Genomic DNA, 21,997 nt, shown 5'->3' on the forward strand with positions numbered 1-21,997 from the left:
TTTTTAAAGATTATTTTGATAAGTATTCTTAAATGTATAATTTGATATTTTCACTCAGGAGGCAGGCAGAGGTAGGTTGAGTTTAAAATTAGGTGGTAGCCTCTAGTGTTTCAGAGTTTCAGTAACTGTGTTGAGAATTTTGGGTTTCTTTAATGTCCTCCAAATAGTAATTCCTCATAATGTGCTTTTTGTAGGCATAAAATATTTGGTTATTATTATTTTTTATTTTATAATTTTTAAAAATTGTGATAAGATATAATTATCATTACATTTCTCATTGTAACAATTTTTTTAAGTGCATGGTTTAATGATTAATTATATTCACTTTGTTGTGTAATTTTTCAGTGACATTGTCATAACTTTACTAAATTCATTATTTTAGTTTTACTTCGTGCTTTTTTTATTATGTAATTTATCTTAAGGAAATACAGTGTTTTTGATAGATTCCTATGCAAAAATAATGAAAAAAATCAAATTATTTAAGTGTGTATATATCTAATTTATATAAGCATATATAGAGAACTAATTAGCAGCAATACATTATTTTATAAAATAAAATTTGTAAAATACAGAGCTGTTGGTAATATTTAAAATGTTACATATGTTTTGTTTTGTGTATTTTTTTGTTGTTGTTCAAATTTAAATCTAACCACATAATCTTCAATGCTAATATAGGATGGCTGAATTTCAGTACATTTTTTAGTGGATGGCTTACTTACTGTGAGAAAAATGAGTTTATTTCATGGGAAAAAAAGAAGCTAATACTTTATTACAACAAACATACCCCTAGTCAGGGGACCCATTCACCAAATATTTGATGTCAAGAAAGAAAATGGCTTTGTTGCAAAGCGACAGAGTTAAGTTAAGCAGAAATTCTACTTCTGCTGAATAGCTTTTGATGTTTTAGAGAAGTATTTTTAATTTATAGGTGCTAACATAAAAAATATAATCTTCCTGACATTTGAACTTCAATCATTTAAACTCATTCATTACACTTATTATCTGTGTATTTTCTGATAGAGCAGTTACCTGAAACTTTTTTCTTTTTTAAATCTATTTTAAGTTTTAGGCCTGGGGGCAGTGGCTCACACCTGTAATCCCAGCACTTTTGGAGGCTGAGGCAGGAGATCACTTGAGGTCAGGAGTTCGAGACTAGCCTGACCAACAAGGTGAAACTGTCTCTACTAAAAACACAAAAATTAGTCAGGTGTGGTGGCACGTGCCTATAATCCCAGCTACTTGGAAGGCTGAGCCAGGAGAATCTCTTGAACCCGGGAGGAGTAGGTTGCAGTGAGCTGAGATCACACCACTGCACTTCAGCCTGGGCAACAAGAGTGAAATTCCATCTCAAAAAAAAGTCTTATTTTAAATTTTCTTGTACTTCATTTAATATATTTGAGCTTATTAAGCTACCAGTCTTAAAGGCAATGCTAGTTATTAGTTTAATAGTTTTTCATATTTAAGAGTATAAAATGTGACTCACACAAGGCCCAGGGTTAACTGTGGTATCAAGAACAATTGGAAGATTAACTGTGTACAGTCTCTCTCTGTCTCTCTCCCCATGAGTGTGTGTGTGTGCACAATTTGGTTTGTGTAAACTTTAGGATACGCCATTCAGAATGTGGGTTTTCTTTTTTGACTATTTTCTCTAAAAACTGAAGAAGTTTTATCACTTTATCCATGTTTATCTTATATTTATGTATATATATGAATACATATATGCATACATATGTACACACACTACATACAACTTTACAAATTTAAATTTGAAATTATTTTCATCTGACTACTAATTGTAATTAGGCTTTTGACTTTTAACTGGAGTTCTGACTTCTAATTCAAATATCCACTGCATCTTCCTAACTTCTACAATTACAAGTTTCTGAGACCCTGACTTTTAATTTTTATTTATATATTTTACCCCTTTTATTGGCTCACTGTCCTCTATCAGGAGCCTGTGTCATTATATCCTGCCTCTTTGTGATTGCATCTGGTTTTCATAAATCAATCCCAGATGGAATTGAACAATTTTGCCCTTCTACGCCACCACCTATATAATTCATCATTATCAGATCTATTTGAGCTAAACATTGGCCCTAGTATTCTGATTCTTCTCATGGGATTCATGTTTAATTGGGACCTTCTGTTTCTAAGTAATACACTATCTGCAAAACTTTGACCTTTGTCTGTAGTCTTGTTCTCTGACCCCAGCCTTAGGCTAAGTCCCAGACTATAAGACTGTAGTCCTAGATTGTATATTTCTAGAAGTGTTCAATTATTGGAACTTGCATCCATGTAATCACTAGACCACGTTTTCATATAGAAAATGAGAGAAAAGGTTAATACAGACAGAGCACAAGACCTAATGGTATGCATTATGGGTTAATATAAAAATTAATTAAACATAATTATTCCTGTTTTCAATTAACTTACAACTTAATAGGACGTGAGTGGAGTATGTTGATAATTGTAATAATATAGATTGAAACATCTGCAATAAGAGTAGCATAGTTTTATCTGAGCTTAATTAACTTAGAAAAGCTTTTTTTAAGAATTCAAAACTGGCTTTCTGTCTATTGTGGCTAAATGGAAATTGGTTAAGTTCTTTGGGTCTTAAATTGGTTAACAAAATTAAACAAGAATACCTACTTTGTGGCATCTGTGCATTAAATGAGCAATACGTCAAACACATTGGACGCAGGATTCAAAGTTCAGGTTAGTTAAATCTCAATAAAAGGCTTAGAAATATAGAACAAAATTTCTGTAAGGTTTCCTATGAAAAAAAATTAAAAAACTAACAAGACTTGTGTGCACATTTCCTGGGGCAACAAGAAAGTTGAGACAGTTGCAGAAACTGTACTTCACTTTTCTTGAGGTGGGGAAAAAAAAAAAATAAGAAGAGAGCTCCGAGAGCTTATGAAGTGGGTTGTGGCTGATTATAAAGGGAGGAAAAGGGGACTCTGGAGAAGGTTCTTGGCTCGAAAACAGACTCATGTAGATGTAGAATCACCTATGGGGCTGATCTTGGCTTAAGGATCGTTTGCCAGTTTTGAGAATCATTCGCTAATCTTGAGGATCAACAAATGATCCTCAAGCCAGAACTGTCTGTTGTCACTTGTGTGCTTTGAAAATCATCTGGAAAAATAAGATGATATTCTTTGGTATGAACACAGTGAGATTGAACTTGTTGTAATAAACGGCTCGTTTTTTACTGCTTCCAGCATTTGCTTTCTAACTCAGAAAATGTATCTACAATAATATATGGTTTACAGATGAAGAAAGAAATCACATATTCTTGTCCAAATGAGTCAGTCATAATTTAATGTGGTTTTCCATATGTGTATCACCAGACACTTAAGAATACCAAATATTAATATAAAGACTTTGACTGGCAGTAACTTATTTTCTAATTGTTAATTATAGCACAATGTGTGTATCAGAAATATCCAGATCTTTCTTGAAATCTCACTGTAAGTCTTAAAATATCACATTTAAAAATGTCCAATTTACTGTGTCTTCCATAAAACTGTGACTTTTTAGAGAGCTAAATGTCTCATGTATTTTTACCACATGTGAAACATTGAGATATATTATGATTCAAAATATTTTCCCGAATAATATAAGACTGAATTGAAAGGTTTGGGGAAGGGGCGGAATCCTGAGTGCTGTAATACAGAAAACTATATAATAAAAGTAGACTTTTCATATTTCAATTTCTGTGGGTTCTTTGGTCTCTAAAACAAGTACCAGAAGAACAATGAGAAACATGGAATATAATTTATGTGCTAGGTAGTGTCCTAAGCACATTACATTCTTCTCAATACCCCTTTGGGATAGAGTCTATTATTATTCTCATTTCACAGATGAAGACTGATTTTTAGTGAGTAGAGTGAAATATCAGTAAAAGAGATTAAAGAACTCTGCATCTCCTCCCATCCTTTGCCTCTCTGGAACCTTGATTAATATATCCCCCGCCTTGGTGTCTTTCTCTCTTCCATGGCACCCCCTTTTGCTCACACAAATGCACACATATTCCCTCGGTAATTTTTTTTTTTTTTTTTTATGCAACTGGTGGGAACTCTACTAACATTATTCATAGCATTAACTTCCATTTCATAGAATTGTATATAGTGAAACACACATTCAAGAAATGTAAGCCAAACATTGGTACTCAACAATACACTCCAAAATATTTATTTTAACCTGAATATATTGCTTGTGAGAAATTTAAAATCTATGCCAAGATTATTGTGCTCAAATGTCCCACAAACTTAATCTGGCCAGTAGTGAAGGTCCTCCCTGTTGGGCCTTCTCTCCATCTCCTGCCTGGTGCTCTTCTAGGCTCAGCGACAGCACTGCTTGTCCAGACCCCCAAAGCAGCACAGGGAGCAGCACTGTTCCCCCTACTGGCAGTACCATCCAGCTTCTTGCCAGTAGTAAAGACTCTAGGTCTGCTTTACCCGGGTCACATCTCAGTGACATTCTTCACTAGGTCTGTAGCCTTGAAAAAACTACTTAAACTTTCTAAACTTGAGCTTGCTTATATACCAAATGGAGACGACAGCAGTGCTGATTTATGGGGATTAGATAAGACAGTTTATGTAAACTTCTTAAACTAGTGCATGCATATCTAAGGACTAAACAAGTATTTACTGTTATTGATATTTCTTTTAATATGTTGCACAGAATTTTTACAGTCTTATTTGATGTGTTTCTCCATTGTATCCTATATTCATATCTATTTTGTTGTGTGTGTGAAATATTTGTTGCATAATTTTACCATTGCTTACAGTAAGCAAGTACTAAAAAGGCATTTAATTTTTTTTTAAGTTTATAGTTCATTATGTATATTACCAATAGATTGAGGGCTATTTTTCCCTTTAATGTAAAATCAAACACTAATACGTAAGATTTCTGCAGTCATAAACTTTACATTAATTTTTTAGATATTTCTTAAACGTCAAATTTTTCTGACTATTTGAATGTTACTTTAAATGAAATAATATAAAATGTCTTATTTTACATATATATGTGTGTGTGTGTATATATATGGCAACAATAATCAGTGTGCAGTCTAAATTTAATTGCATCATTTTCTGGGAGGTATCGTGGTTCTTTATTGTGCTCTGCTCAACCGGGTATACACATTCTTTCATCTAACCTAGAATTCACAAAAATAACAGATCTCCAAAACCATTTCATTCCATAATTTCTCCGTCTGTTGATTTTGGTTCCTATACATGCATCTGAGCATAAAAGCTCATTGGTACTAGGCCATGAGTAATTACAATCTAAGAACGTAGAAAAACGATTGAATAGTGGTAAAGGAAACACCAGCAAATCACATGATTATTAGAAAATAATATTGTAAGGTTGTGAATCTCAAAGCCATTCTGTGATAATGAGGGCATTCCATAAACATTTTACAAATAAATGAATGAATGGTTTTATTTAAAAAATATCGAATGGTGAAGTTAAGTAGGATTTAAATATCATATTAAGGGAAATCACTTTATTGAAGGTAAAGTAGTATCTTAGGCAGAAAAGGAGAGTATCTGGGCTTTATTTTATTTTACATAAATGCAGTTAAATGGATCTTCGTTGTTTCTATTTAGAAGAGTTTGAGTTTGAAAAACGGTTTTGAAAACACAATCAGTGGCAGATAATTTACCTTTCAGTTATGGGGACAGCACACAGAATTCCAAGCAATATGGCATCTAGCCTTCACCACAAAATGAGTCTGCTAACTCTGTGTAGTACAGATAGTGTGACCTAAGTGTTTGGCAAATGTTGGCTTTTCACCGTATATTGATAACAGCTGAAACAGGAAATAAAAATGAATCATTTCACATTACATTGAATTTTAAATAGAAGCAGCACAAATGATTCTGAGTTAGCTCATCATTATAAAACTATTCTAGCACGTGGAAGATAACACTTTTTGAGATATAACTTGAAGCTTTTTTTTCCTCCCACTGACAGGTGTTGATTAGTATGGGAAAGGGATTTAAATACCTTAGAGACGCTTGAATTTGCGATAGTAACAATGATAGTTACAGCTGAGAGTCCAGTTTTTAACATTGCCTTGTTAGTTGGCCAGCTCTTCCATGCCTGTGGGTATTCTTCAAATCTGGCTTTGAGCTATTTTAATGTAATTTCAGAGAAATTACCAGCAGTGCCTCTTTTGTGGCATTTAAATGATATTGTTATGCTCTACATTGTCGAATCAGCACCTTTAAAATAGAATAAGAGCATGACATATACTCTTCGTGCAGTTACTAGGAAAGAGTTGAAATTCTAGTTCACAAATGAAAATATTTTTCTTGTAACAAAATTTAAAATGCTCACTTCTGTGTTCAGAAATTTTACTTTGATGTTTCCTGAATTCTCTTTAGTAATTCTGTCTACAGCTAATTATCATTAAATTTGTTATTTTTTGTTTATAAACATTGAGATTTGATTTTCTTTTCTTTTTAGGATCCCCTGCCCTGACTGGAACTGGAACAATCAGCGTCATAGTAGATGATGTCAATGACAATGTCCCCACATTTGCCAGTAAAGCGTATTTCACAACAATTCCTGAGGATGCACCCACTGGAACAGATGTTTTATTGGTAAATGCCTCAGATGCTGATGCTTCAACAAATGCAGTTGTAAGGTCAGTACGTTTTCCTTTGTAAAGTTTAGCTATTTTCTCATTAAACATTGATTTTTGAATTACATGAATATAATGTTTAATTAAATGAACGTTATATTAATTCATATCCTATTGTTATCTATTGCTGGTAGCTAACAATTCATAAAATGAGGACTCAAACAGTAAACATTCTACTTAGTACTCTAAGATTTTATTTAATTTTTATTTAATTTATATTTTTTTCATATCTCATGATTTTGTAGTTTGGGACTACACTAGGTGCTTCTTCTGTCTCATGAGGTTGACTGATGGCACTTCACAGTATTTACGTGATAACTGGATGATCTAGAGGGCCCAAGGATGACTTTGCATGCCTGCTGCCTTGGCAGGGTTGGTTGGAAGGTTTAGGATCATCTAGGCCCCTCTGTCCTCGAGTAGTCTCAGAACTTCCTGATGTGGTTCTTTAGCAAAGTAGTTGGACTTTTTACATGGTGGTTCTCAACTCCAAGAGCCGCCAGTGAAAACTCCCAGAACTCTCGAAGGTCAGACCCAGATGTGCCATAGCAGCACTTCCATAATACTCTGTTGGTCAAAGCAGTGATGACCAGCCCAGATTCACTGTGAGGAGAAACATGCATCACTCATTGATTGGAAAAATGTCAAGGAACTTTGACCATTTTTATTCCACTGCTAGCCTCAATAAGAATATTTGTGTACTCTTCATTTAGTAAATGTATTTTACTTTGCTTAAATCCTCTTAAAATAGAGGACACAAATAGGATAACTTGTTCAGAGAGGATGTGAAAGAAATTGAGTTGTAACATTTTATTGACCTAGCTTGTCCCCTTCTTCTGTATCTATTCTAAACTATAAGAAATGAAGATTTCCACATATTCTAGAGAAAAACTCACACACATAAATATTTTATACCCCTCCTCCACTTTTTATAGGCTGGTATTAGGTAAATTAGAGTTGGTTAGATGGCTATCAAAGTAATGGAGCAGAAGATAAAATTTGAGGCATTAAGAATTATCAGCTATGGGTAACAGATATATTGATATGGTAATGATTTGATTAGTGTCTTATTTTGTTGTTTGCTACCAATTTTCTTTCAACAAAATCATTTTGGAAAACTGACTTTCAACACACACATTTTAAGAAACACATTCAGACCATAATACTTGGCCTCTCTAAGGAATTACCTTTAAGCTGAAAGGATTGAGCTGTAGGATAGAATTAAGCACGTTGTGTTATCTAAGAAGGCCAGTATGTCTGGACCAGAGTGAGAAAGGAATTAGAGAGGTAGGCAGGGGTAAATCACAGGCCATGTAAGGACTTCTAAGCCATGATACAGAATTGGGGTTTTCCAATTTACCTTTAGCTGGGAAACTACTGAGGAGTTTTAAACAGAAGAGACACATAAACTGGTCTACATTTGGATAGAATCTGATGAGAGACGATTTATGGAGAGAAACCAGTGTAACATTTAGGCACTAATGAATATAGTTATCCAAGTAGAGTAACTTTATACTTATGTGGAAAAATGAAAATTGAGCAAATAGATTTGGGACATGCCTTTGAAATTGGACGTGAGATCAAATGAAAGAGAGAAATCAGAATCATCTAAGTTTTCCACTCAAACACCTAGGCAGATCTTGATATGATATCATTTACTTTATTTACTCTGGTTTGATAAAATCTTATTGGAATATAATGTGTTTTATGGTTGGTGTTAATAACTCCTTGCTCTTCATGGTATCCTGAAGAAAATCTATTATTTCTTCAGATTAAAAGAGCTATTGTTTTAATTATTTATCTCCCATTTAAATTTTACATGGTTAGGTTATTTACTGAACTCCTGATGGGATCTCCAGGAACATAAACTTTTATGTGTCTTATAAGTTACTTTTTTCCAATGATCTAGCATGATTTTGCATATAGCATCCAGCCAACAGATGTTTCTTTTTTACTTCTGCCTGTTTCATCAAACTTTGTATTTCTACAAATGGTGTACTTACTTTAAGTTACACATTTTACTTCACCTTTAGTATTTTCCTTTCTAGAAAATCAGCCTATCCAGATTATGTCTTTGCCTTCCACATATCTATTCCAGAGCTTAGCTTTTACAGATATGTATCCCCTTTTCTCCCAAGTGGACCAAATCTCTATTCAAGCCTCACTTCTAATTCTTCTACATCACAACCCTGGAGAAAGTCATGAACAAAGTCAACATTCTAAGGAAAATTTCTTTCTTTCTTTTTCTTTTCTTTCTTTTTTTTGAGATGGAGTCTTGCTCTGTCCAGGCTTGAGTGCCGTGGAGCGATCTGAGCTCCCTGCAACCTCCGCCTTTTGGGTTCACGCCATTCTCCTGCCTCAGCCTCCCCAGTAGCTGGGACTACAGGTGCCCGCCACCACTCCCAGCTAATTTTTTGTATTTTTTAGTAGAGACAGGGTTTGACCATGTTAGCCAGGATGGTCTCGATCTCCTGACCTCGTGATCCGCCCGCCTTGGCCTCCCAAAGTGTTGGGATTACAGACATGAGCCACCGCACCCTGGCCAGGAAAATTCCTTAATATGTGTTATTAATCTCTTCCCATTCAATTTCCTCCAACTCTTTAATTCAAAAGTTACTCGTTTTTCTCATGTGTCTTCAAGTTCTCTCTCTTCCTTGAACCATGAAGATATCTATATAAATGCTCATTTACATAAGTTAGCATAGCTACAGAAATGCTCCAAATATCTGGTGTTGAATTCTGGTTCTTTTATTTGCCTGCCATGGTCTAGGAAAGTCATTTTAATGCCTCAAAGGCTTAGTTTCTGCATCAATAAAAATGAACACAAAAATTTATACTTTACAGTTTGTGGACAGACTTTACTAACTACCTACTATGTATCAAACAGTATGTATGGAATCAGTTAATATTCATAAATATCTCTGGCATAATTATTAGGACATATAAGTCATTAAATTAATTCAAGTTTTTTTTTTCTTTTTATTCCTCTCATATCATCTTTTTTACTCCTAATATAGTCTTTCTTTTACAATATCTGGTACATAACAGTGGTTGACACTTAAATAAATGCATTGAATGAATGATTTTAATATTCTCTAGAATAGCTGCTTTTACTCATTCTATTTTTACTACAACATTCTTGAAAGGTTAGCTTCACAACCTATTTTCTCTGGTCATTTATTCCTGAAAATCTTTAGTCTGATTTTTTTTCCTTCATTGCTTTACTGAAAAAAGGCCTTGTCAGAAGACTACTGAAATTTTTCAAGTCCAGTGACTTTTCTAAGTCCTTATTCTCCTTTACATTTTTCAATGTTCACACTATAGGCCAGACCATCTTTTCTTTTTGGCATTTTTTTTCCTCCTCAATTTCTATATAAACATTATTTTTTATCATCCTGCATCTCTGATCACACACAGTTTGTCTTCTGTTTCTCCTTTTTCTCTCCCTGGAAAGTAATTTGACTACTTCTCACTGCATTATTTTCTCAGTACTTTCGTGTGTGTGTGTGTGTGTGTGAAAGAGAGAGAGAGAGAGAGAGAGAGAGAGAGAGAGAGAGAGAGAGATTTATTCCATTAATGCAAGCATCAATTCTGTGAACAAAACCTCCAAATCTGTGCTATCAATTCTGATTCCACTCCAAAACTTTCCACCCATATTTATAACTCGCTGATAGACATCTTACACTGGAGGTTCTGTTGGCATCATAAACACAGTGTACCTAAAATTCTTTACTTTTCCTGTTTCTCATTTTGGTTTTCTGCTTTGTCTTAATAATATTGCCTTGGTTTGTTTTTTACCACACCTTGAGGCTAAGGGTCATCTTCTCTCTTATACTCAATCAGTGGACGAATTCTCATGTTTCTTCTTTCCTAATGCGTCTGGCACCCATTCTTTTCAGTGCATCCCTTCTGCCAAGATCCTAGTTCAGTCCATACTTACATCATGCCTGTACTATTATAATAAAAATTAACTCACTTCCACGACGCTAGTTTCTAATCCTTCCAATCTATGTGGTACACTATCCTGTAAAATTATAAAGTCCTGACTATACACCAAAAACTTTGTTAAACTCTGAGGAGTTTGACACTCTAAGGCCCATAAGAAGTACAATTTAATAGAAGAGATAATTTTGTAATTTCTTAAGTATAGTACCATATAACAAGTATAGTTTAAGCACAGAATAGGTGGAAAGAATGGTATAATCGATGATACTTCAGTGATACTTGACAAAATCAGTAGAAGCTTCAAATAATTAATAAATATTAGAAAGACAGAAAAGTAGTTTATGGAGAAATAAAGTAATGAAAGACATTCTAGGCAAAAACAGTATCAGGTGCTAAGCAAAGAGCTATGCAAAAGCATGGCATTAGAGAAAGAAAGTATTTCCATATGGTTGGTGTGGGTTAGGAGTGGACTTTGTATATCATATAGAAAATTCAAAATTTCTTTCTGCATCTAAGGAGGGAAATAATGGAAATGTTTTAAGCAGCAAGCATAAAAACATGACTAGTTATATTTCATAATGATTTCTCTCTCAGCATTATGGGAAATACTTTGTGCAAAGCAAAGCTTGAGTCAGTGAATTAAAAGGCAATGGCAGAAGTATGCCTCAACATGAGCATCTCTTGGCTCTGCTTTAACAGTTATACTTCCTCAAAATCTTTCAATTACAGTTTGCCTATGGTATAACTCCAGGTCTTCAAATTCTAGTCACCCCATAAATGGCCCCAGCATCTTCCCAAGCTAATTCTGCAGAACTCTGCAACATATGGCCAAAAGTTCAGCATTGCTGGATCATTTTCTGCTCACGGGACGAGGATCTGTGCTTTCCCAAGCCTTATAGGTTTGTTCAATGTATTTGATATCTTTGACCAGGGCTTGGCAAACTGCTACCTGCAGGCCAAATTGGGCCAAGTGCCTGTTTTTGTAAATAAAGTATTATTGGAACACAGCCATGCCCATTCATGTACCTATTGTCTATGGCTGCCCTTGCCATATGATGGTAAGCTGACTATTGCAACAGAGAATATATGACCTGTAAAGCTGAATGTATTTACTATCTGGCCCATTGTATAAAAGGTTTGCTGACTACTAGCCTAGACCTTCTTTTTTTCTGCCTTTTTGAACACTATTGGAAGATGGGTAGCCCCTTTACAACTTATGTTAAATTTACCCTTCTCTGAGAAGGCTTTTATTTTAATCATTCCAGTCAAGAATGTTCTGTCTTCTGAATACCTACACTGACACCTTTTTTCTGTTTTATAGCACTTTATAGCATTTTGTAGTTACTCTTTTTTTATATCTTTCTGTTATAAAGGATATGAACTTGAAACCAGGATGTTTTTTTTTACCTACTTAACCATGTCTCTGTTTTGTTTTTTTTAGTCCCCTTATCCATTTAACTATCTAAATATAGGTTGAGCATCCCTAATCTGAAAACCCAAAATCTAAAATGCACCAAAATCCTAAACTTTTTGAGCATCAACATGATGCCACAGGTGGAAAATACCACACCTGATACCTTTGCTTTCTGATGTTTCAATGTTCACAAACCTTGTTTCAAGCAATTATCAAAAATATTAGATAAAATTATCTTCTGGCTATCTATATGAGGTATATATGAAACATAAACGAATTTTGTGTTCAGACTTGAGACCCATCCCCTAGATATCTCATTATGTATATGCAAATATTCTAAGATCTAGAGAAATCCAAAACACAACTGATTCCAAGATTTTTGGATAATGGATACTAAACATATATATAGATAGATTTGGATAGATTGTATATAATAGACTATTACATTATACATATATATTACATAGGTCCTATTATGTTGGTAAACTTAGACTTTTGAAGGCTCACCATTTATCAATTACAATGCCAAGTGCTCTTTATAAAAAATATTTTTAATACTCAAAACTACCAAATAAAAAGAGTAAAATGTGATCTCCACTTTACAGATAAAGAAAGAAGGCTTAAAAATGTTAAGAAATTTTTGTGAATTTAAGTGCTATTAATGGGGTTTAAATTTATGTCCAAGTGAACTATGTTCTAAAGTACAGTCTCTATTTTTTCTTTTCTTTTAAATTATTATACTTTATGTTCTAGGGTACAGGTGCACAACGTGCTGGTTTGTTACATATGCATACATGTGCCATGTTGGTGTGCTGCATCCATTAACTAATCATTTACATTAGGTATATCTCCTAATGCTATCCCTCCCCCATCCCCCGACCCCACAACAGCCCTGGTGTCTGATGTTCCCCTTCCTGTGTCCAAGTGTTCTCATTGTTCAGTTCCCACCTATGAGCGAGAACATGCGGTGTTTGATTTTCTGTTATTGCGATAATTTGCTGAGAATGATGGTTTTCAGCTGCATCCATGTCCCTACAAAGGACACGAACTCATCCTTTTTATGGCTGCATAGTATTCCATGGTGTATATGTGCTACATTTTCTTAACCCAGTCTGTCACTGATGGACATTTGGGTTGGTTCCAAGTCTTTGCTGTTGTGAATAGTGCCACGGTAAACATACGTGTGCATGTGTCTTTATAGCAGCATGATTTATAATCCTTTGGGTATATACCAAGTAATGGGATGGCTGGGTCAAATGGTATTTGTAGTTCTAGATCTTTGAGGAATCGCCACACTGTCTTCCACAATGGTTAAACTAGTTTACAGTCCCACCAACAGCGTAAAAGTGTTCCTATTTCTCCACATCCTCTCCAGCACCTGTTGTTTCCTGACTTTTGAATGATCGCCATTCTAACTGGTGTGAGATGGTATCTCATTGTGGTTTCGATTTGCATTTCTCTGATGGCTAGTGATGATGAGCATTTTTTCATGTGTCTGTTGGCTGCATAAATGTGTTCTTTTGAGAAGTGTCTGTTCATATCCTTTGCCTACTTTTTGATGAAGTTGTTTGTTTTTTTCTTGTAAATTTGTTTGAGTTCTTTGTAGGTTCTGGATATTAGCCCTTTGTCAGATGAGTAGATAGCAAAAATTTTCTCCCATTCTGTAGGTTGCCTGCTCACTCTGATGGTAGTTTCTTTTGCTGTGCAGAAGCTCTTTAGTTTAATTAGATCCTATTGGTCAATTTCGGCTTTTTTTGCCATTGCTTTTGGTGTTTTAGACTTGAAGTCCTTGCCCATGCCTATGTCCTGAATGGTATTCCCTAGGTTTTCTTCTAGGGTTTTTTTATGGTTTTAGGTCTAACATTTAAGTCTCTAATCCATCTTGAATTAATTTTTGTATAAGGAGTAAGGAAGGAACCCAGTTTCAGCTTTCTACATATGGCTAGCGAGCTTTCCCAGCACCATTTATTAAATAGGGTATCCTTTCCCCATTTCTTGTTTTTGTCAGGATTGTCAAAGATCAGATGGTTGTAGATGTGTGGTATTATTTCTGAGGATTCTGTTCTGCTCCATTGGTCTATATCTCTGTTTTGGTACCAGTACCATGCTGTTTTGGTTACTGTAGCCTTGTAGCATAATTTGAAGTCAGGTAGCATGATGCCTCCAGCTTTGTTCTTTTGACTTAGGATTGTCTTGGCAATACAGGCTCTCTTTTGTTTTCATATGAACTTTAAAGTAGCTTTTTCCATTTCTGTGAAGAAAGTCATTGGTAGCTTAATGGGGCTGGCACTGAATCTATAAATTACCTTTTTCACGATATTCATTCTTCCTATCCATGAGCATGGTATGTTCTTCCATTTGTTTGTGTCCTCATTTATTTCATTGAGCAGTGGTTTGTAGTTCTCCTTGAAGAGGTCCTTCACATCCTTTGTAAGTTGGATTCCTAGGTATTTTATTCTCTTCAAAGCAGTTCTGCATAGGAATTCATTCATGATTTGGCTCTCTGTTTGTCTGTTATTGGTGTATAAGAATGCTTGTGATTTTTGCACATTAACTTTGTATCCTGAGACTTTGCTGAAGTTGCTTATGAACTTAAGGAGATTTGGGGCTGAGATGATGGGGTTTTTAAATATACAATCATGTCATCTGCAAACAGGGACAATTTGATTTCTTCTTTTCCTAGTTGAATACCCTTTCTTTCTTTCTCTTGCCTGATTGCCATGGCCAGAACTTCCAACACTGTGTTGAATAGGAGTGATGAGAGACGGCATCCCTGTCTTGTGCCAGTTTTTAAGGGGAATGGTTACAGTTTTTGCCCATTCAGTATGATATTAGCTGTGGGTTTGTCATAAATAGCTCTTATTATTTTGAGATATGGTCCATCAATACCAAATTTATTGAGAGTTTTTTGCATGAAGGGCTGTTGAATTTTGTCAAAAGCCTTTTCTGCATCTATTGAGATAATCATGTGGTTTTTGTCTTTGGTTCTGTTTATATGCTGGATTACGTTTATTGATTTTCGTATGTTGAACCAGCCTTGCATCCCAGGGATGAAGCCCACTTGATCATGGTGGATAAGCTTTTTGATGTGCTGCTGGATTCGGTTTGCCAGTATTTTATTGAGGATTTTTACATCGATGTTCATCAGGGATATTGGTCTAAAATTCTCTTTTTTTGTGGTGTCTCTGCCAGGCTTTGGTATCAGGATAATGTTGGCCTCATAAAATGAGGAAGGGAGGATTCCCTCTTTTTCTGTTGATTGGAATAGTTTCAGAAGGAATGGTACCAGCTCTTCCTTGTACTTCTGATAGAATTCGCCTGTGACTCCATCTGGTCCTGGACTTTTTTTGGTTGGCAGGCTATTAATTATCCCTCAATTTCAGAGCCTGCTATTGGTCTATTCAGGAATTCAACTACTTCCTGCTTTAGTCTTGTGAGAGTATTTTTATCCAGGAATTTTTCCATTTCTTCTAGGTTTTCTAGTTTATTTGTGTAGAGGTGTTTATAGTATTCTCTGATGGTAGTTTGTATTTCTATGGGGTCGGTGGTGGTATCCCCTTTATCATTTTTTATTGTGTCTATTTGATTCTTCTCTCTTTTCTTCTTTATTAGTCTTGCTAGCAGTCCATCAATTTTGTTGATCTTTTCAAAAACCAGCTCCTGAATACATTGATTTTTTGAAGGGTTTTTGTGTATCTATCTCCTTCAGTTCTGCTCTGATCTTAGTTATTTCTTGCCTTCTGCTAGCTTTTGAATGTGTTTGCTCTTGCTTCTCTAGTTCTTTTAACTGTGATGTTAGGGTGTCAATTTTAGATCTTTCCTGCTTTCTCTTGTGGGCATTTAGTGCTATAAATTTCCCTCTACACACTGCTTTAAATGTGTCCCAGAGATTCTGGTATGTTATATCTTTGTTCTCATTGGTTTCAAAGAACATCTTTATTTCTGCCTTCGTTTTGTTATGTACCCAGTAGTCATTCAGGAGCAGGTTGTTCAGTTTCCATGTAGTTGAGCAGTTTTGATTGAGTTTCTTAGTCCTGAGTTCTAGTTTGATTGCACTGTGGTCTGAGAGACAGTTTGTTATAATTTCTGTTCTTTTACATATGCTGAGGAATGCTTTCCTTCAACTATGTGGTCAATTTTGAAATAAGTGTGATGTGGTGCTGTTGATTTGGGGTGGAGAGTTCTGTAGATGTCTGTTAGATCCACTTGGTGCAGAGCTGAGTTCAATTCCTGGATATCCTTGTTAACTTTCTGTCTCATTGATCTCTCTAATGTTGACAGTGGGGTGTTAAAGTCTCCCATTATTATTGTGTAGGAGTCTAAGTCTTTTTGTAAGTCTCTAATGACTTGCTTTATGAATCTGGGTGCTCCTGTATGGGGTGCATATATATTTAGGATAGTTAGCTCTTCGTGTTGAGTTGATCCCTTTACCATTATGTAATGGCCTTCTTTGTCTCTTTTGATCTTTGTTGGTTTAAAGTCTGTTTTATCAGATACTAGGATTGCAACCCCTGCCTCTTTTTGTTTTCCATTTTCTTGTTAGATCTTCCTCTATCCCTTTGCTTTGAGCCTATGTGTGTCTCTGCAGGTGAGATGGGTCTCCTGAATATAGCAAACTGATGAGTCTTGACTCTTTATCCAATTTTCCAGTCTGTGTCTTTTAAATGGACCAGTTAGCCCATTTACATTTAAGGTTAATATTGTTATGTGTGAACTTGATCCTGTCATTATGATGTTAGCTGGTTATTTTACTCGTTAGTTGATGCAGTTTCTTCCTAGCATCAGTCTCTTAACTGTTACTAAAGATCGTGTTCTCCCAGTAGACAGTATAATGCCTATAACCCTAGTAGAACTCAGGAAGAGGCAAAGAAGCTTAAAAAAATCAAATGGGGATATTTTAACTTTACAAAAGCTATAGTTGATTTAGAGTTCAGATCACAGTGGTCTCTGTTTATTCAAATAATTTGAAATATTAATGTATTCTCAAATTAGAAAATAAATCAACATGTTTATTGGTTTTCATTGAACTAAATGTGAACAACTTCTATTTGACACAACTTGACCAAGAGTCTATGTTGGCCTTAGCAATTGGTACATTTCCCATCTTCACTACATTCCCTCAGTTGAGTTTTACGTTCCTTCTACTGTGGTATAACGGAAAAAGTGCATGTTGAAGTCTTAAAGACAGAAATGCAAATTCTAGATCTGCTATATATGGATTGTATGTTTCTTTGTGCAACTACTTTAGTCTCTGTTAGATTCAGATTCCTTATCCCTAAACAGTCAAAACTAAGAATAAACTGTAAGGACTGTTTTGGGATTTAAATAAGAGCATATATAAATGGCCATGTAGTGTGCTTGATATGCACTAAGAAATCAATAAGTTCCTGGAAATATTTAAATAACAGCATAATTGTTTAACTGTTAAGAAGATACCACAAGACACAATCTGATAAAGTTTTTAATTTTACAAAAATTAATGCAGGCCAGAAAAGCAAGAGAGGTCATCAGAGGGGATGAGAATAGAACCAAACCTCAAGTAAGAGATGTGGCAAAAATCTAGACATATTATCTTAACTGTCAACTAAGTACAGAGCTTCTTGTGTTTCTTGTGTTTTTAAAAAGACTTTGAAGTATAAATTTGCATCCATCTGGTGTTATAGAGCATCTCATATTTAAAATATACTTTTATATGCTTTAGAATCTAGTGAAGTCTAGAAAAAATTAATTAGATATTAATGACAATTTACTCATTCATTGTAAAAAAGTACTAAATATATTACCTACTTTAAAGTAGACAATCATACGGGCAATAGCATGTTCAATAGCATAAAATAGGAAAATCAGAATTTATAACATAGGTTTCTTTGTCTGTGTTCTGCTGCTATAGCCACAGATTGGGTAATTTATAAAGAATAGAAGTTTATTTGACTCACATTTCTGGAGGCTGGGAAGTCTAAGGGCATGGGGCCTGCATTTGGTGAGTGCTTCCTGTCTGTTATTTCATGGCAGAAGGGCAGAAGGCATCACATGATGAGCAATCATGTGAGACAGAAAGAGGAAATAAGGCTGAACTCATTCTTTTATCAGAAATCCATTCCCTCAATAACTAAATCTCACTTCGGTGATAATGGCATTAATTCACTCATAATGATGGAACCCTGATGGTGTAATCACCTCTTAAAGGCCCTACTTCTTAAGATTGTTACAATTCTGTTACAATGACTAATTTCAAGATGAGTTTTGAAGGGAACATTTAAATCATAGCAAGTCATTTTGAATGGATCATTTAGTGAAACTGTACTAAAGGCCACACCATTTGCCTGTCAACGCGTTATGCTTAATAATACACAATAGTCTTGACATATATAAAACATCCAGATGAAAATTTACATTTTTTATCAATCTCATTTTACTTGTATATGTGAATATTTATAGGAATAAATATTTGATTGAACCTTGATCCTTGCCATTATAAAACTAAAAAAGTTTATGGCAGTATGACTTACTCTTTTTTTTCCTATTAAATTATTTGATTACTTCTACATCCACTGATAGCAACAAGGTTCCAAAAATAAGATTACACAATTCTCAAATTCGGTTTTCTACACTTTGTAAAATGATAAGTTATTTTGATTATTTTTTGAGTCCTGAATTTTCAAGTTTTAAGAATTCATGTTTAAAACTTGATATTTATATTCTGATAAAGAGGATAGATATTATCTACTGTAAAGGGCAATAATTATACTTAATAGTCACTTCTGGCCCAACAACTATAGTTAATGCTATTTTCACACATGCCTCATTCTGTCATGTGATTTGCCAAACGTATTAAAAATCTGAGTGATACAAAGTACTTTATCAATACTGAAGCCATTTGTCAACCAAACTACTTCTCTATTCTTTCCCTGTTTTGCTATCATTTTATAAGACTTCTGATATTTTTAAATATAAGTTCCTCAACAGTTGATTATTTCAGTAAAGTGGGATAAAAAGTGCTGAAATATTTGTTTTAAACTGTGAGCATAATAGGAGGAATGAACATATTACTGGCTGCAATATACAGATTTTTCCCCTGCAGTTTATATTAGGTATATGCTGTTGCTATGTTTACATAGACACAAAGCAAACTGCAGAAACACGCAGCCAACTCCAACAAGGGTATTTCTTTGTTGGTATAAAAGAAGAAAACTTTTAAAGATATCTATTTCCATGCTATCTTTCAACTTTAAAAATTATGGATCATAGCCAATTTCTGAACCTTCAAGCTTAGCTACTTCTTTCCTGGCTGATCTCTGGGACCCCACCTTATACACAAAATCAGGAGTATATGCAGACAACTTTACTCTTCAGAAAGGAGAGGGAAGCTTTCCTCAGTGGAAACTCCTGCCTGTTAACCTATCTGGTTAGCATCAAAACATCCATGAAGATGTCATACCTCTCCTGACAAGAAAGCAACAAAACCATATGAGGAATAACAAAGACAGAATTAATCACTAGAAAGGTCTTTGTATAAATAATCAGTCTTTGAGTTGTTCTGAGAAACAGATACATGTCAAACACAGGTTTTGTCTTAAAAGAATACAATTGTCAACTGATCTTCTCTGGTTTATTATGGGATACAGCAGAAAAATAATTTTTAGTTTCATTTAAAAGATATTCATTTGTAATCCCGGCCACTAACCACAATATTAAAGCAAGTCCCCTGATTTATGCTTTTCAGCTTATTTATTTAAAGCCTTATGGGTTTGTTCGGTGGCCTTGCACAACTTAAGAGTCCTACAAACCTTCTGAAGACTTCCTTGACATCACTGGACATCTCACGATAAAGATCAATGTGATGTTCACAGAAAATTTGAAATATTTATTAGCTAGATCTAGTTGTATTCTTTCCAACATTGTTGTATGATCTTTCTTCTAATGTTTTCTTGCATTTCTACCTCAGTTTTTTAATTATAGTAAATAGAAGTTACAATATTAAAACTGTATGACATATCCCTATTTCTGCTTTCTTCTTTAGTTATAGGATCATCGGTGGAAACTCTCAGTTCACGATCAACCCATCCACAGGACAAATCATCACAAGTGCATTGTTAGATAGGGAAACAAAAGATAATTATACTTTGGTGGTAGTCTGCAGTGATGCGGGATACCCAGAGCCTCTTTCCAGTTCCACCAGTGTGCTTGTTACTGTGACTGATGTCAATGACAATCCACCAAGATTTCAGCATCACCCATATGTCACTCACATCCCATCTCCTACTCTTCCAGGTAATCAACCAAACTCTGAGGCCACATGGATATAAGCAAACTATGTATCAGACATTTCTATAAAAATAGTTATGATATTTTACATACATATTTCTGATATCACCTAATTTTGCAAATCCTCTAAAATTCAGGTTTCGTCTAGTGGAAATGAAAAAATGCTTGAAACTTGAAAATTAACCCTTTCTTGCCAGACTAATTGTGTATAAAGTTTTATAATTGTTACGTATTACTATTTCTTAATATTACTTGAATATTAGAAATATTTAACATATATATTACATCATAGTTAATGATGCTTGTGGCCTGAAGAATAATTATGTGTAAGTTTCCTAAGAGGAGGGGCATTGTCTCCATTTTGCATGCCATACCCCACTACCTGAAACGTGATCTGGGAGATAATAGGCATTCAAATATACTTGTCAGTGGAAAATGAATATTTTACTTCAGTTTTTCATAGATACATTTTCAAAAAGTTTAATAAATGGATACTTCTTGTTAATATTTATTTTATCCCAGGTTCTACAAATGAAAATTGTTCTGTTAGTAATTTTATGGATCCATTTATGAATAATTTTCATATTGACAATATGCTTTTATCTTTCTATATCTCTTTAAATTTAGTTTGGCATTTACTAAGAAAGGCATACTCTCTTAAGAACTACACAAATCTGCCATTTTTAATTTTTAAAATGAGTGTTCGAAGAGGAAAATATAGAAATATAGCTCATTATTGATTTAATCTTCCTTGCTTGGAAATATTTTGATTAGAAAAAAAAATAAACAGATTGAGTAAATAGATCCTCCTTTCAGTGATGTTTGATCTTCTATTAATCTGAAAATGATACCAATCTAAAATATAAGATTCATAAATGTATGTGCCAACTTTCTATCAGAAGGAAATGTCAATATCGAAGTGACAAATACCTACTAAAGGTCTTCAGATGAAGTGATGTTGGCAGGCGTGGTTCTAATTACATCCAATGTGTGGTGGTGCAAGATAGAATTTCCTATGTAAAATGAGGTATGCTTAAGCATCTTTTCCTCATTGGACTTATTGTAATTAATCAGAATCACTGGCCTTTTTAAAATAAAAGATATTTTACTTTTGTTACTGTTTCTTCTGTCGGGGTGAGAGTGCAGGTTTGGGAATGGTTTCTGAATGAGTAGATTGAAAATATGTCCTTATGGCAGCTTTTCTGCATATTTTTACTACAATCTGTTTCATTGGCACTCAGTGTAAGCACTAACTTTTGGAGTCCAAAATGAGTCCATTATCCCTCAATTCTTATTTCTTACTACTTTACAATTATTTTAATTGTATTTTAATTGGCTTCTATATATATATATGTGTGTATGTATATACACACACATACACATACATACTTTTTCTTCATCTGATAATAGTTCACGTATAAAGGAATTTTGTCATAAAACAGTGGGGATAAGGAGTCAATGGTAATGAGCATATGATTTTTGTTGACACAATTACATATAAAGTGATTGGAAGATATTTTAAGACATACTAGGGCAATGGTATCTTTGCATTGGGTAGAGGCATAGCGCTTTGCAGAGCTCGCATATTATGTTTCTTGGAATGTTGTTTTATGTGCAGATTTTTCTCCTAGAAACTATGATTTTTGCATGATTAACAAGTTATTTTCCCTATGCTTCTCTCAAAGGCATACTGAAAAGTATTAAATCCAACAGACTATAAA

The 21,997-nt window shown here is 34.4% G+C and overlaps 1 protein-coding gene across 3 annotated transcripts in view; it reads left to right on the top strand.

Annotated features, from left to right (window-relative positions):
• The window catches only part of FAT4 (FAT atypical cadherin 4), a 191,759-nt gene that overhangs the window by 125,406 nt on the left and 44,356 nt on the right, over window positions 1–21,997 (top strand). For 2 of the 3 annotated variants that reach the window (XM_025386034.1, XM_025386035.1), the window contains exons 7-8: window positions 6,478–6,658; window positions 20,032–20,282. In XM_025386034.1, coding sequence (XP_025241819.1) covers window positions 6,478–6,658; window positions 20,032–20,282 — 432 coding nt within the window. The remainder of the gene's footprint in view (window positions 1–6,477; window positions 6,659–20,031; window positions 20,283–21,997) is intronic. The other variant, XM_025386036.1, reaches the window with a different exon arrangement.

The sequence above is a fragment of the Theropithecus gelada genome, chromosome 5 (assembly GCF_003255815.1).
Source record: "Theropithecus gelada isolate Dixy chromosome 5, Tgel_1.0, whole genome shotgun sequence".
NCBI classification, from domain to species: Eukaryota; Metazoa; Chordata; class Mammalia; order Primates; family Cercopithecidae; genus Theropithecus; species Theropithecus gelada.